At 39.9% G+C, this 17266-nt stretch overlaps 1 protein-coding gene across 2 annotated transcripts in view; it reads right to left on the bottom strand.

Annotated features, from left to right (window-relative positions):
• Fbn2 (fibrillin 2) overlaps nt 1-17266 on the bottom strand; it is a 221771-nt gene that overhangs the window by 49090 nt on the left and 155415 nt on the right. For both annotated transcript variants that reach the window (XM_005324144.4, XM_078047996.1), the window contains 11 exons: nt 16640-16867; nt 16008-16133; nt 12367-12495; nt 11175-11300; nt 9175-9300; nt 8612-8734; nt 8375-8500; nt 7769-7894; nt 5811-5933; nt 3464-3586; nt 1419-1544 (listed from right to left, as the gene is read on the bottom strand). In XM_005324144.4, coding sequence (XP_005324201.2) covers nt 1419-1544; nt 3464-3586; nt 5811-5933; nt 7769-7894; nt 8375-8500; nt 8612-8734; nt 9175-9300; nt 11175-11300; nt 12367-12495; nt 16008-16133; nt 16640-16867 — 1482 coding nt within the window. The remainder of the gene's footprint in view (nt 1-1418; nt 1545-3463; nt 3587-5810; nt 5934-7768; nt 7895-8374; nt 8501-8611; nt 8735-9174; nt 9301-11174; nt 11301-12366; nt 12496-16007; nt 16134-16639; nt 16868-17266) is intronic.

Here is a 17266-nt window from a genome sequence, read left to right as displayed (position 1 = left end):
CCATAGATAGAGGAACAAATTTATGGAGGGGAAAGTCTGTCTACGTATAAAGAATTCCTGCTGGCAGCAGTGTTTGGCTACTGCTGACTTGCTCCTTTTCCAGCTCCCTGTCAAGCTGAAACTAATGATAAATCATGTAATTCACTACCCACATCGACTCACATTTTCTACTAATTGGCTTCAGTGCTAAGAAGAAACCAGGACTGGGGAAAAAAATGAAGCTCTTTCTAGTTTAGCAGGAAGGCTTTCAGTATCTATGCTCTCTTCCCCAGGGGTTACTATTCACCCCCTCATTCTGAGTCAACCAATACTGGTGGAGGTTCATGAAAACTCATGATCTTTTAGGCACTTATTTTCTTTAGGTGCCACTGTCAGTGATGGAGCCAACCCAGGATCTACACTGAACTTGAACTTCCCTAGAATGTACGGTTTGTGCTTGGTTGTTGCTGCTGCTGGTGTGAATGTGTGTGTGTGTGTGTGTGTGTGTGTGTGTGCGTGTGCGTGTATGTGTGTGCACGCGCACACATGCCCACATGGCTGGGTGGTGGGAACATACTGGTACTTAATATTTCTATTCATTTGATGAGGCACTAGAGTAGGGGGAAAGACTACTCAGTTTTCATTTTATCATCTTTCCCTAGGAGTTGGTATGAGTTTTTCCTTTTTTTAAGGTTTTCTGTGAATCGCAAATTTTGTTGAAGCCCTATAATATGTGAATCATTTGCAATCTCTTTTCTTTATTCATTTATTTTGCACTCCCTATAACATGCTGATGGCCTGGACTATGTGTAATGTGCATTAAATCTCTTAATTTAAAAGAAAATCCAAATTCTTTTTCTTGGAAAGATATCATACTAGACATAAAGTCCCATTTCTATGAAAGGGGGATAATAACATCATAACTTTGAGGAAAGAGACATTGCTATTAAGAAAAAAAAAAGTCCCTAATGAATCCCTGAAGTAGGCTTCTAGTCCCAGACATACAGATGGCAGATTCAAATAGAAAGGTCAATGCCAAAAAATGAGTTCTTTAAATGTTGATAAACACAATAAGTAATGGTGATTTGGGTAAGTAATAGATCATATCTTAAGAGCTGAATAGTTTTGCCACATGTCATTCATTTAGTGATAAAAAAAGAAAAGAGACAAAAAAAAAAAAGAGAAGAAGAAGTGGTTAAAAAAAGAGTGAGCCAAACTTCCAACTATTGGCCCTTGGCCAGGAAAACTTCATAAGAGATGAAAGCTGCCTTCATCATTATTCATTTTGCAAAATAATCCACGCTTAAACGAATGACTTTTATATGTGCAGCATGTGCTATGTATTTTGCTTCCAGGTGGAGCCTGTTCCAGCCCTTTTTGTGGTTTCATATGCTGTAGTTGATCCAACTTGAAAATGAGTTGGAATCCTGGTGACCTACCTTGGCAGGATCTGCTGTCTGAGGCTGGAGTGAAGCCCATCTCACACTCGCAGCGATATGCACCCGGGACATTGAGGCACTGTCCATTCTCACAGAGATTTATGTTTTCTGCACACTCATCAACATCTGTGGAAGAAGTAAATTACAACATCTCTATTAAGCTTTAAATTTCATGACACGTTTTTCCTTGCTCTATAACTAAATCAATTTTATTGGCTTGACTTAGTGCTCATTAACATGAAACCGCAATTAATCACATTCACACAAATAAGGGTGTACAACTTGATAGTAGAGCTATTTAACCTACCCTTAACATTCAATGTGATTAACACAGATGCCTCTCCCATGTAATTGTCTTACTTCTCTTTAATGCCAATCTGATGCATTTGTATTATAAGAACATTATTAGATATGACAAAAAATGTTGGAGGCAACTTTAAAATGGTATTCATTCATTTGAAAACATTATAGTATTATGAGAATAAGCAACGTGTGCTTTCACTGATCCAAGTACTCTAAAGCCAATTAGAGACATTATGGGAATGGGGAAAGTTTCTTTCATGTCATTACAATCTTATAAAAATACTCTCATCTTAATTATGTAAACAGTCATGCATTACTCATGGATTTTAAAGACGATTTATTTAATTCTATGAAGCAGAAAAGAGGAGATGGGCAGAAACAAACACGCAGTGAGCGCCAAGTAGTGTTCCAGGGCCTGACATACGTTTTTCATTGAGTTTAGCCAGCAGTTCCATGAAGTGAAGAGGAGGAAAACCCCAAGGGTCAGGGCAGTCAAGGGAGTTGTGAGGGTGACACTGAGCTAGTGTGTTGCGTGAGCCTAGCTCTGTCTGCAATGTCTAACACCAAAGCCATCATGTTCTTACCTTGATACCACCAGGAAAAAAAAATCCAAACCAAAAACTAAAACAACCAAAAACCAAAACAACAACCCCCCCCACACACAAAAAAAAACTAGGAAAAATGTACTAGCTAAGGTCTAAAAGCAAAAAGAAAGCTTCAAGACTGAATAAACATGTTTTCTTAAAGAGACATTTGATGATTCTGCAATCTGCATTTGGGGTAAAATTGGGAGTTCATAACCCACTTCAATCTAATGTATGAAATATGATATGTCAAGAGCTTTGTAATGTTGTGAACAACCAATAAAAAAAAATAAAGAGACATTTGACAATGATGAGTCTGCATTTTTGCTATCAATGATGAGAAGCACCTACCTTACAAACTAAAACTATTTATTTATTTATTTGGTACCAGAGATTGAACCCAGGGGTGCTTAACTGAGTCACACCCCCACCCCTTTTGATTTTTTGAGACAGGGCTTTTGCTAAGTTGTTTAGGATGGATTTAAACTTGCAATCCTCCTGCCTCAGCCTCCTGAGCTCCTCAGATAACAGGCATGTGCCATAGCACCTGGCAATCTTTATTTATTCAACTTTTGTCCAGCAAGATGATCTAGTCTTATATATGCAGGTGAGACAATGTTTTATTCTCAAAGAGTGTAGAATAAATAGAAGCTAAATGGAACAGAAGTTAAAACGTCAGTTTGGAAACTTATATTGGGCTCTTATGAAGTTGCTTTTCTATGTCCCCTACATGTATTATTCCACTTAGTCCAAATGTGATAAGCTATTAAGACTCTTCATAAACACATTAAATAGTAGTGATTATCTTAAAAAAGCTGAACAGTCATTCTGTATCATCTGTTTATAGTGGTTAAAAAAAGAAAAAAGGAAATGTCACTATTATTACTATGCTCATTTTAAAACAGCAATAGGAAAACTAAGGTCAGACAGGTTAAGTGATGACTTAGGGTTATACTGGTAATAAGTGGTACAGCAAAGATTTCAGTTGAGATGGTAAGGTCTGGACAAAGCCTGTGCTTCTTCACCACTGTACTAGAAATGAGTAAGAGAGAACGATCATCATTTAGCCTTCTTTAATTGTAGTCTTCTTCATGGAAGGAAAGCACATATAGTATTCCATGACAGACACATCCAAGCATTCTGAGGCCCATCACTCACCTGAGCAGGTAAAGCCATCTCCAGTGAACCCTTCGGAGCAGGCACATCGGTACGAGCCTGGGGTGTTTACACACTGGGCATTTATGCTACACTGGTGGGTTCCATTAGAACATTCGTCTAGATCTGTATGCCAAAAAGAAAAAGGTAGCAACAAAGGTCAGAAATGAAAACAAACAAATACCTAGAAAGGTTTTAATTTAAATAGAAACTGGCCAAATGGAGTCCTAGCATATCTATAGGGTCACGGCTCCAATTCACTAAAATCTCATACCTATAATACAAAATAACCATGCCACAGGTATGGGCCAGAACTACCAATTGAAGGATTTTGTAGATATCTAATTGACTAACAATTAAAATAAAACCAGTGTCAGACTTCATTCTGACTTCAACTGAGAGTGAACTTTACTGCTGTTTCCTTTATTACTAAAAAGGGACCATTTGGAAGGTACTACCGAGCAGGGAAAGCTTGCATTGAGTGTTCAAGTTGATTTTATAGATGAGGAAGCAAAAATATGTGCAAATAGTGCAAACCACAGATGTTAAGCACAGAAAAAAAATCACATTTTTATATGCATCATAAAAAGCATTAAAAGGTACAATAAGAGAATAAAAAGGGCATCTAATTTGGACTACAGGAACAATGAAGGCCTTGCTGAGGAAGTAACTTTTAATTAATTCAGCTCTAAAGAATAAGGAAGAGTTAGCCCACTGAATAGAAGTAAGCAGGAGTGTTTTTTTTTTTTTTTTTTTGCAAAGAGAATAGCATATACAAAGAAATCAAAGAGTAAGCGTTTGGTGTGACCCAGAAATTCAGGGAGGTCAGAGTGGCAAAGCACAGTGCAGAGGACAGAGGGCAGGGGACAGTAAGCTAGAGAAGAGTGGAGGCATTTGCAGGGTCTTGTGAGCCATGGGAAGGAAGCTGGGGTTTATCCTAACTTCAGTGGGTTGAAATGATGACCGTGGAAAGGTCAATTTTGAGGTATACATGTTCTGCTGATGCTGTGTGAAAAATAGATTTCAGGAAGACACAGAGAGAACAAATGAACATATCAGGGGTGGGGGGTGGTCTTTCAGCATGGTGGGGAGTGAAGGGGACAGAAAGACATGGACAGGGACAGAGAGACTCAGAATAGCCAGGGAAATGAAGATGGAAAGGATGGGTATGGATGGCATTTGGGCACACAGGTGCCTGGACATCGTCAAATCACTTGTATTGGAGACAGGCTGACTTGTGATAATTGGCCAGACTAACAGACAAGAAGCACATAAACGGGAGGCTGCAGGGGAGAAAACCATTAGACACATGGGACCAGACAAGTGGGATGAGGATATGGCTGAAGAGCTGTGAGAGATGGCTAGACTAGAAGTAGGTTTCTTGTAAACTTAATGAAGCTATCATAGGATGTTAATGCCACAAAGTTATCTGGAAACTATGATAATTTACCTTCTGTAGTTGGCTCGTAAACATTTGACACATATAAAGCATTTGGATGGATAGAAAGTAGACTCAAATTAACTTATATTATTTGTGAGAAGTGTTAGGGCTATTCTTTAATCCTTACTGCAGGCCTATAAGCTTTTAATGAGAAATCATCATGGGGAGGTCAGTTCAGCTTACTTTCTTTTCTATTTTAAATTGACCTGGATAATTCTTACCAGCTGGAAAAATGCTTTATTGTTAAGGCATGTAAAACATTGAGCATATTAAAACAGCACTGTGAATGACACCAAGGGTATAATCCAGTCCCCTGCCTCACAGCTATAAAAGACTTATTATTAGATTCCAGCTCAGGAGCTATAAAACTTGGGAAAAATGGCCTTCCCCATTCTCCTTTCTTTGAATCAGACCTCTTGGAATCCAACAAATCCTTAGATTTGCCTGGAAGAAGAATTCTGTTTTCTAGTAAGGAGCTGGGATCGACTACTTATTACAGACTTAAGGATCTCTAAAAAAAAAATACAAAAACTTTTCATTTCCTCCATTTATTTCACTGGGTTTTAAATCGTGCTGATTACTCTATGAAAAGGCTAGGGAGAACATATTAGTCATTTTTCATCATACAGCTGTTTGGATCACCGGCTGCACATCAAGTAATTTTTACTGAACAATATGTGTGAAAAAGCAGATGCCAAGGCATCCTGTTGTAATTTGACCATTTATGTTAAGGCTGAAGGAAACTCTTAGGCAGGAATTATCCCTGCAACAAAAGACAGACTTTGATTTACAAGAGAATAAATTAAAAGTGAAGAACACGTTCCTATTCAAGTATGTGAATTAACAACTGTACAAAGGGCCTTTAAGAACACTGAGCTTTGGCAAAGATATTTACGTTTGCAAACTCACCAATACATTTGATGCCATTCCCCACCCAGCCTTCTCTGCAGCTGCATTTGAAGCTTCCTGGGACATTCAGACAAGAGGCATGCATGTCACAGTTGTGGGCACCAATTTCACACTCGTCCACGTCTGAGAAGCCATAATTAGTAAGAAAAAAAGATTAGACAAAGCTAATTATTTCTACTTCCAAGTGCATTTCTGTGTAGGTACAATTTTAAAGTAAAGATAGAACTAAACAGAGAAAACATTATATCACTTTAAATTGTTTTGGAATCCAATAAGATCTGAGGTTCCTGAGCAAATCAAACAGGCCTGTTCCTAGAAGACATTGCCAACTTCCTAGTAGGAGTGACACGCAGCAGCTGCTGCCCTTGGTGGGTATGACAGCCATCCTCCACAATATGCAGAGGCCCAGACAACACTTCATGCAGAGGACAGATTACATCAGGTTATAGATGTCAACACAAACCTTATTTCCCAAAAGAGACTCTGCTATTCCTTTCTGTGAATATTTATACATATTTTTCATGAAGATAAGAACAAGGCTGACATTTTCCTAAAGGAACAATCAATTCTTTTTGAAAAATACATAATAGTTGGTTATTTATTGATTTATAGAGATTTTGGAAACTATCATTTGGTGCATATGTTTACTTCTTGTATTTACTTGAGAATACAGAAAAATGTTCCCCGGAAATGCTATTTGGAATGTGACCAGATATTTTTATCAGTGTGTGTGTGTGTGTGTGTGTACATGTGTGTGTATGTGCACATATTACATTTATACGTACATTTACAAACACATATCCAGTCATGTGCCACCAACAACAGATATACCTATGAAAGTGGTTCATAAGATGATGATGCCTAGTGATGTAGCTGTCTTAGTTTGTGTAACTATACTCTATGATGTTCTCATAATGATGAAATTGCCTATGATATTCTCATAATGATGAAATTGCCTAATGATACACTTTTAAGAATAAAATCTCATCATTGAGACACATAAGTCCGTGTATATGCACACATACATATGTGTGTGATGTGTGTGTGTGTGTATGTATGAACTGTATACATTTGGTTGCCTAAAACTTTCTAGAATACAAGAAATGATTGGTTCTATCCAGTTCACTGATTACACAATGTAGGTGCTGAAATCATATATGTATGTGTCACCCACAAGCAACATACGTACACTGTTGGCTTGTATCAACTCAGCTAGTGGTGAGCATGCATAGTACTCTTCTTATTAATTTTGTGTCCCTTCCTAGAGGCGTCTGCCTTGGTTGTAGCCAAAGCCCTTCACCACCTGCCTTGAGCAAAATACCACATAGGGCCTTAAATCAAGTACTGAGGGACATCTGGTCCAAAACTTTGACTTTGGTCCTCTATACAAAGGACTAAAGCTAATTAGCGAAGAAAACAAACAGGAGATAAAGTGAAGGGGGGAACAAAGAAGAGGAAGAGAGAAAAAAGAAATATAATTTGGGCACAGAGAAAAGACAAAAGTGAGTGTAAAGAGAAGTGAAACAAAAGGAAGAAAATATGGGGTAAAACAGAAAGGGAAACTGCTTAAATAGAACTCAATTTTTAAGTAGCTTAGAACTACAAAAATGAATGAAAACTGGGATTCCTCCAGGTCTTTCTGTGTCCCTTCTTTATGTGTCTTCCACCAGGGAGCAGTCATGCCAAGGGAGCAAATGCTGCCCTGAGGGCCTCGGGAAGCACAGCAGACCCAGACTCCCTCCACTCTCCTGCCCTGTGACAGGACACATGGCCAGCTCCCAGGTGCTTGGCTCAGCCAGTGTGCTGCCAGATAAGTGCTAAACGCCTCCTGCATGCCCCAGCTTGGCCACTCATCACACACACAGTTGCAGCCTGGCTGTGGGAAACAGGTCTAAGAAATGTGAGGGAACAACGATGTTGAAGATTGGCCTTTGAAACCCAGGAAGCTTGGAACCCACCTGTGCATCCCGTGGTTCCCTTCTTCACTGAATAACCCAGCTGACAGTGGCAAATGAAGGATCCCTTGGTGTTCTCACACTCCCCAAACATGCAGATGTTTGAATTTAGGTCACATTCATTCACATCTGGAAAATGCATTTTTCAATACTTTGGTTAGTATAATTACTCATCAGCATAATTTAAAAACTATGCTTTAAATTAAACAGCATAATGGTAAAACAGAAAGACAAAATTTACAGTGTAACCCCTTTGCAAGATACAGTATTACAAATTACCCTCTGTCTTTGAAGGGTTTTTTTTTTTTTCTCTAACTAATTTTCCCTTTTCAGATTCTATAGTTCTAGTAAAATAATTTGAATTTTTTAATATTTATTTTTTGTTTGTAGTTGTCAATACCTTTATTTTTTTATGTGGTGCTGAGAATCAGTCGAACCCAGGGCCTCGAATGTGCTAGGCGAGAGCTCTACCACTGAGCCACAACCCCAACCCCAAATAATTTGAGTTCTTAAAGTAACAAAGAACCCTTCCTGTTCTTGTGTTTATGTGTGCATATACGTGTGTGCCAATGTGTCCGTAAACATGTGTTCTTTGCTGATGACACCCACCGATGCAGGTTTTCATGTCCATGGAAGCCATGAATCCATCGTAACAGAGACAGCGATACTCTCCAGGAATGTTGGTACACTGACCACCGTCACAGATGTCAGGATTGTTTTCACATTCATCAATATCTAGGGACACAAAGGAAAACATCAAATGAAAACAAGGAATGGCTGGCCCCAATCTGAAGTCTTTTCCCTTCATTCCTGTTATTCAGCAGTATCTGGAGCCACGTTCTCTACCTGCACAGGACCTCCCGTCCGGCATCAGGGCGTAGCCCTCGCTGCAGCTGCACTCGTAACTGCCTTCTGAATTAGTGCACTGGGTGTCACAGCCCCCATTCATTATCATGCACTCGTCGATATCTGCAAGATAACACGCAACCACATTACTAGTGAGCTCTGCTTCCTTAAGTAAAAAAAAAAAAAAAAAGTCAAGATTTTCTCCTTTTTAAACAGAAAATGATGAAATGGCTTTGGACCCTCCCCCCCCCCATTTGTATTAGTCTAGCACTATGAGCCTATGCTGTTAGTCTTTCTCAGTTCTTTTACTTCCTTTTAGACAAGGCTCTATTTAAGTCCAGTATGTGAAGGATAAAGAACTCAGAAATACAGCAACCATGGAGTTTTGGGCATTTTCTGTAACATCAGCAAGACCTCTCCAATGGTGCCCTGGGAAGCTGCCCCCGTTTTTAGACTCACTTTCAGGACAAAGGATTCCCACAGGCTTTAATACATATTCACTGAAAAACTTTTCCTACACGACTTGGAAATGTGAGTTTCAGACCTGTGTGGCTTCATCTTACCTGTACAGCCCTGGCGGTCTGGGGTGGCCTGATATCCAGGATTGCAAGAGCACTGATAGGTTCCAATCATGTTCACACATTTTCCATTTCTGCAGAGATTGTCACTCAAGGAACACTCATTGATATCTATAAAAGATGAACAGAATTAATGTTTTGTGTGAAAGCCAAATCACTCAAAAATATCAAATGTGCATCACTGGAGAAGTAATCTCCTAGGGGGTGTGTATTTCAGGAGGAAGTGATATGATCTAGGGTACTTCAAGAAAATATCAGAATCACTACTTCTATGTATTCCTAACTATAAAAGTGCCACCTAGTATTACTTTGCACAATGATAAATCATGCCCTAGCTATGCTGTCTGATACATAGCTGAATGTATTATTGAGCACATGAAATGTGGACAGTATGACTAAAGAAGAGTTAATGTTATTTAATTTCAATTAAAAGTAAATAGCCACACAGACTACCACATTAGATCATTTAGCACATGCTAGAAATGAAGCTTACTACTATGTACTGGCACATCCATTTTGGTCTTCATTAGCTGGTCAAGTGTTGCCTACAAAACTTAAACTATCCTGAGGGCAGCCACTAGTTCCACACAACACAAGCATGACAGTGAGCCCTCAATGTGATTGTTTACATCACATTATGTATAGAAGGATTTATAGATTATATTGTCTTTTTAAAAATAAACTAACCCATATAAGATGGGCAAGTGCCTAAAAAACTCATGCAAAGATCTGTGAAATAAAATAGTACTAATACTGCAATCACAAGAAAATGGCAAGAAAACTTCCTTATCCAAGGTACACTATACATTAAAAACAGTGATAAAGTACAGTAATCAGATATAACAAAAGATGAATTTCAAGTTCTCAAAATTACTCAGACAGTATGACATGGGCTTATGCTTATGATCATTAAGTGTATATTTTGTATTTTATAGAAACACATATTTTATATTGAACATTATACTGTAAAGGGGTATAATTTTAAGCTCTAAGATTCATGAAAACTAAATTACAAAATAAACTGAATTTAAGATTCTGAATTTCTATATCACAATATGTTCATCCATGAGTAAATGTCCTATAATTGGCAGTGAAAAAAAAACTTTTTGTACTTTTATTTTAAATAAAAATATTTAAAACTTTTAAATTCACCTTTTAAAAATGTCTGTTTAGTCCATGACTTAAGAATCATCTTGTTTATTAGCAGAGCAATTTATATGGCTTACAAGTAAATATATGTATACTGGGGAGATGTACACAAATTATTTTTAAAATGTGATACATAAACTGCTCTATTTTAATCTTTTATTTGCTTATAGTTTCAAAAAAAAAGTTCCTGACAAGAAAATACTTCCTGGTTAAGTCCAAGTTTGAAAGCCAGTATAAAAGATCACAGCAAGGCCAGAGGCCATGCTATGTTTATGAAAACAACATTTGGAATGTTCAAAGACCATCGATTAGTGCTCTCCTGTGCCCTCTGTTCTCCCTGCTGATCTCTGGGCTGTGAAGAGACCGAGGTGTTCCTCAAGAACAAGAAGTGGGAGTAAATGAAACTCACATGGACACACATGAGTGACCCCTGTGTATACTCATGGATGCTGAGTGGACTCTTGCCTACATGCATGGACAAGATGTTGGGTAGAGGGTGCACCTTGCACAGGTTTGTACACAGATGAACAATCAGGGAGTATCCCCTGGCCACCACCCATTCCATCCTGCAGAGAGGATTGGGTCTTGCACAGGGTCCCTCACATCAGCCAGGTGAGTTTGTAATGAAAAAGAGGCAAACCAGAACAATGTCAGCCCACCAAGCACATCACGGAAGCAGCCTGTAAAGACACAGCCTGAAGCCAGATATAAGGAATCTGGATTTCCAACTTGTAAATAAGCTAGATTTCACATGCCCTAGGACAAGTTTGGTAGAAGTGATTCCTGATCATTGCCCTTTGTGCTGGGTGGATTTATGAGAGAGGGGACAAACTCACCCACACAGTCCTCGCGTGATGGTGACAGCTCGTGTCCCAGGGGACAGTCACACTGAAAGCTGCCCTCAGTGTTCACACAGGTGCCACCCCTACAAAGGAGAGGGTTACGTTCACATTCGTCAATGTCTGAAAGGTAAAAACGTGAGATCCATTAAAGAACTCTGAGGAAAAAATGTTCACGCATAAAGCACGGGAGGAAGGATATTATCTGAGGTAAGTGTTGGCTCCAATGTATGAGCTATGCTTGACAGGAGGGGGAAACTCTTCTCACTTTTTCTGCCATCAGTGTGAAAACTAAAAATTCTGTTCTTAAAGATAGTAAGCTATCAGTAAATTTACTCATACAAAATGAGATTTCCAAGGCTAAAAATAAACAATATTTGCTTTACATCACCACAGGTTCAGGGTATCATCCGATATTGTCAGTTATTCTGGTGTATGTGCCTTTCATCAAAGTGAAAGAAAAATCTTAAACTCATGACTATCTTCTAAATCCTGCATGTCATTTTGAAAATGAAACTGTGACTTCAAAAGGCTGGGAATATCACATGGGTTTGCAGCATTGCACACATGAAGAAATAGTCCGGGATTAGCATGACAGAATACAACTTTTGGGGTTACCATACTATGTCATCCATTTCATTTTATTTATTATTTTGAAACCACAGAGGAATTTTAAGGAAATCTGTCAACATTTTTATTTTATTTTATCTGTTACTTCTGCATTACTATTATTCGCAACAGTGGCATTCATTATGCCATATTTGTACATGCACATAATTTGATCAGTCTCATTCCCCAGTACCTTCCCTTTTCCTTTCCTCCTCCCTCTCTGAATATGCTTGCTCTATGCTATGATTTCCTACTGATCCCCTTCTACTATTATGATTATTTTAATTGGTGACAATGACATCCATTTTAAAGGAATCTCTCCTGAGTAATCATTCCCTGTGCTGATTCTATGAATAAACAGAATCTGGTCTCCACATCTCACTGCCCTGAAGGTGCCAAAGGTTGGGGCTCCCAAAAGCTATACAGGGCAGATTTTCTGTCTGACACTGAAATCTCTTCTCTCCCATCAGAGCTCCTTGACAAGCCTGCTGCCTGATGCTCCAAGAGGTAAGCCAGAGTGCAGCAAGTAAGCGGTGCTAGACTGGTTTCAAGATCGGCCGGGAAGAGAGGCCATGCTTACCCATGCAGTTCTTCATCATCATGAAGCCACTTTCGTAGCCTTCGAAGCACTCGCACTCAAAGCTGCCCGGAGTATTGACACAGATCCCACTGCCACAGAGGTCAGGAGAGATCCTGCACTCGTCGATGTCTAATCCACACGGTTTGAAAGAAATAAAAAAAAGAGAGAATGAGATGAGACGGTGTTAAAGGCCAGCGAGAGGGATTTGCCTTTCCATAGGAAGGTACTGCACACTGGACATACTGGGGAAATCAATGGCTAAGAGGAGGATATGTTTCCAGGAGATCAGAGGCAGACAGGGCCCTAGGCACATTCCTTTTCCCAACTGCCAAAACTGTCACCGCCAACGGGCAGGTGGTGGTGCCTTTTTGCCTTTAAGAGTTCTGGAGTTGTAGGTTTCTCTTTGTGGCTGAGACACAGTAATAGAAGAGTGAACCAAGCAACTGTGCTAGTAGTTGAATGAGGCACATGGTAAATGAGGAGAGACACTTCCCATGTGGAGTGAAACCCCACAAGTGACTTGAAGGCACTGCTGGTTCCAGTGCATTAGCCCACAGGGAGCATATAAAGACAGAGCCACTGCCTCTGAGCAGGGGTGGCCAGCGGAACAGAGAGGCAGATGCAACACATTAACCTCAAGTCAGACTGAACTGCCAATCCAGGAAGAGCATCTCATTCTCTGAAACAGGAGGAGGGAAGACGGGAGGAAAGGAAAGTTTTATTAGGAGGCTCTATGAGTACAGAACTGGCAATCAGACTTGAAGGGTGATGAGAGGCATGCAGGTACATGCACAGACACAGGAAGGCCTTGGAGGATGGCCCACTTTGTGTTTTTCTGTGTCACAGTCAGATGTGAAGATCTTTCCTGATTCAGTTTTCAAAAAATGGAGAAAAATGGTGTTTGTGTGTTTGCTACTTTACATATATTGTATAAAAATCTTCAATAGCAACAACTGTACTTTACAAAAAAATAGTTTTCTGAGAAATCTCCCATATCCATAACTAAAATGTTTCCAAGAAAATGTGACATTTAAAAAAAAATTTGTCACAATAGAAAAAATGCTTTTGCCACTATAGTTTTCAGTGAATTTAATTTTGAAGTTTTTTGTCATAGGATTTAAGGATTTAGTCAGTGGATGACTCATGTGTGTCCTCTTGGGTGGGGGTGTCTCAGCCTCTGCTTTCTCCCAGGTTTTAATTCCCCAATTACCAGCCATATTGAAAAAAAATGCAAGTACTTTCTTTTAAATAGAAGTCACACATATTTGATGAAGCACCTAACAGTATGCAAATTAATTCTCCTACTTTTATCTGTCATATCTGGTGATTGGTGCTGAGCCTAAGAGGGGCCTATGACACATCCTTTGATGGAGCAGGAGCATTGTTTGACTAACATACTGTGGTGGGAGCTTCACTGTGTAAGAGTGTGAACTCTGAAATTAAGTGTCTGGTTAGAAACCTCATCTGTCACTGTGTTTGGGGCCTTGAAAAAAATCATCTAACTTCTCTAGGCCTCAATTTGTTTCTTATCTGAAGAAGAACCCACCTGCAGATTTATATTCGTTAAACGCTAAAAACTGTATTTCTCATAGAAAGTGCTGCAAACGTGTAAGCTATTCTCTGCTCAGAGCTGGCATTTTGGGGGTGACTTGTGAACTGATCCTTGAAAATGTTGTTCCAACTTTAAAGTAGAGAGGCAAGAGACACAGTGCACCTGTGAATGACATTAATGCACCTTGGGGAACAGGAAGTTATATAGAGTAGCTGTTTTTGAGGGTAGTCATGGGTGTAAGCACAAGCAGGATGGGTGGGATCACCTAGGATCACTTTACATCTTGTGAAGAATGGGTCAATAATTTTCTATGGAATTTCACATTATATCCCCAAACAAGGCAGTGTTATTAACAAAAAAATCTCTGTATCCTACTGAAGAAAAAAAATGCTTGAGATTAATAAATTCACTTGGTTAATGTCCCAACAAAAACAAGATGTTGGGATCAGAACTGGAAGAACTCAAAGCTTCTGGGTAAAACCCAGGGTCCAAAGTTGCCTGAGTTAATGGAAGTTGTTTTGCCAGCAGTTACACAATCTAAGTCCTGTATGAGGATGATAAACCCAGGGATTGTGAAAATGAGGGCTTTAATTGTGGTAACTCAAATGTAGAAGAACTTGGAGGAGCATGTTCTATAGTAGATAATGTGATATGTCACCCACGTCCCCTTTCTAGAAACAAGGACCTACTTTCCCCCCTCTCTCAGCTGTGGGAAATGTGCTAGTAGAAAGCTCTCCTCTAAGACAGGCAATGCTTCAGCTAAGACCTGTTTCTCACAGTCACACCTTCTCTTAGCAGCTCTAGCTGAGAAGCCAAGGAGAATATGCACCAAGGGAAAGATTTAAAAGAAATTTACATATGTGGCTCTTCTAAACGAGAGAGCAGAAGTCAAAACTGTAAAAGAAATGGCTACTTAAAAGAGGGGTGAGAGGTAAAATAGGAAAAGAGGTTGGCACATGTTGGAGGGAAAACAGAAAGACTGAAGAAAAGTTCTGAACTGTTTATAGGTTGAGCAAAAGGGACTGTGAAGAGGAGGAGATGCTAGAGCCAGAGGAGTTGAGCCTTAAGCAGGAGCAGGAAGGAGAGTGAGGGTGAAGGACTGAACTGCAAATCCAGGAAGAGCATCTCATTCTCTGAAACAGGAGGAGGGAAGACGGGAGGAAAGAAAAGTTTTATTAGGAGGCTCTATGAGTACAGAACTGGCAATCAGACTTGAAGGGTGATGAGAGGCATGCAGGTCAAGTGACGTTTTAGAAGTGCCGAGAGATACGGGAAGCAGCTTTAAGAGGTGCACAGGTGCATTGCTGAGCGCCTATGAGGACTTGGCTGAAGGCACAAGTAGGAATCTCAGGCAGCTCTCCTCACACTCTCCCAGCAAAAGTTCAGCAGCCCAGAGTGGAAAAATCCACAGTGAGGGAATTAGGGATGTGGCATTGGGTAAAGCAAGAAGACAAGCAGAACTTGAGAGGACCCAGTGGACAGCTGTGGAATACTCAGGAGTCACCTAGCCTGGGTGGGTACAGGAAGGAGCTAAAGGGGACATTCCAATGGACATCAGGAGGGAAGGTGGGAGAAAAGGGAAAATTTCAGAGACTATGAATGAAGAGAGTTCTGAAAATAAGATCTTGGGGAAAAAAACAACAATTTGTAATATTATCTAATACAGAAATTTTGAGCTTCATAGCTTTCAAATTAAAGGGAATGGGAATGGATGATTATGGATAGTGACTGACGTCTAATTAGTAAGAGTACTATTCACAGATGAGTAAGGTAAGTCACAATTGCTCCACCATCAACTTTAAAACTTTTAATAGTATGCCCTTCAAGATTATGTAATTATTGTGGATTTAATGACTACATTCTTTAGTCCTCATATATTTTGAAAATCTTATTCCTGCATATAAAACAAACAGCATTTTGGTGCTAGTTTGCAGATGTCTCACAAGTTTATTTGGAGAACTGACTTATGGGAAAAGAAAAATAAAAAGCTACAAGTTCCCAGGGAATGGGCTTTTGAAGGCAGTATTTTCAAACACAGCAAAAGACAGAAGGCCAGGGATTGCCAAATAACACAAAAGAACAATCTCACCTGTGCAGTTCCTTTCCTCCATGTCTAGAGCAAAGCCACTATTGCAACGGCACTTGAAACTTCCAATTGTATTTCTGCATTTTCCATAGGTGCACATCCCAGGAAAGGCTTTGCATTCATTGATATCTAAAAGAAGAAGGAAGCCAAATTTGGAGCTGGCTGATATACACAAGGAGGTTCATCATTTAAGTTAAAAATTCATCATGATGGAAAATAATAATAATGTACCTAAGTAAAAAACGAGGGCCATCAAACTTTGAAATGATCTATCTCATTGATAACCAATGTAAAAGTTTCTTATGTGAAAAAGATCCTCTATTTTTAACAGAATTCTGATCCCTTTATTTCTGACTGTTTTATGTAGTAAGGAGGGGATACAGATCTTTCTGCTACTGAAGTAGCTGTCAGGGTCACTTCTCCAAAGGTCATGTGAAGGAAGGCAGAGGGATCGCAGAAGGAATGAAAAGAGCAAGATGAGAAGTCTATTTCTAGCTTTTCTTCAGGTCCATCTTACAGGAGTAATTGATACCATTGGGTGCCCAGAAATCATGTCTCTAAAGCAAAACCAATTCTCAGAGGGTGTAGAGGGTGTCCTGCTAGTGCAGAGGAACCAGGGCACCGCTGGCAGTTACCTTTGTAAAATGGCCTCCCAGTGAGAACATCCCCTCGGTTAGCAAAGCCAGGTCCTCGGGGACATAGGGCCTCAAACTCCTTGGTCCCAGGTTTGGGACATTCTTCACACTCAGTGCCCCAGGCTGCCCCCACAGCACAGCAGCAGGCATCCATGCGGAACTTTCCAGGAACTGGGTGGATGCATTCATCTTCATCCCACTTCAAGTAGCACTGCTCCATACGGATATCTACGCAGAGAGATCAGAACTTGAGAGTGCTGACACCTCACCAAACGCTCACATACCTAGTGTCCACTCAGCACCAGGCATGAGACTGGGCCCTGGAGATGCACTGGTGGGCGAGACATGTAGTCCTTGAGCTCCTACAAGGGACTCCATAATGAGAGTCACTTAGGAGAGCAAAATTGGGTTCCTCTTCAGCTTTCTTACAAGAAAACTTGCAACAGAAAAGGTCTCCTAAGGACATGACTCTTTTTGTTGTCTCCTATAACCCCCCTTTTGTATTGCTCACATCAGAAAGAGTAATTTTAATGCCAGATTCCTCTTGTTCAGTGAATTGCTCAAAGTGGCTTTTAAGCCGTCTTGACCGATCCTAGTCATAAAACAGCAAATGCTCAGTTGCAATCT

This window comes from Ictidomys tridecemlineatus, chromosome 1 (assembly GCF_052094955.1).
Source record: "Ictidomys tridecemlineatus isolate mIctTri1 chromosome 1, mIctTri1.hap1, whole genome shotgun sequence".
NCBI lineage: Eukaryota > Metazoa > Chordata > Mammalia > Rodentia > Sciuridae > Ictidomys > Ictidomys tridecemlineatus.
This window is presented reverse-complemented; position numbering and strand designations above follow the sequence as displayed.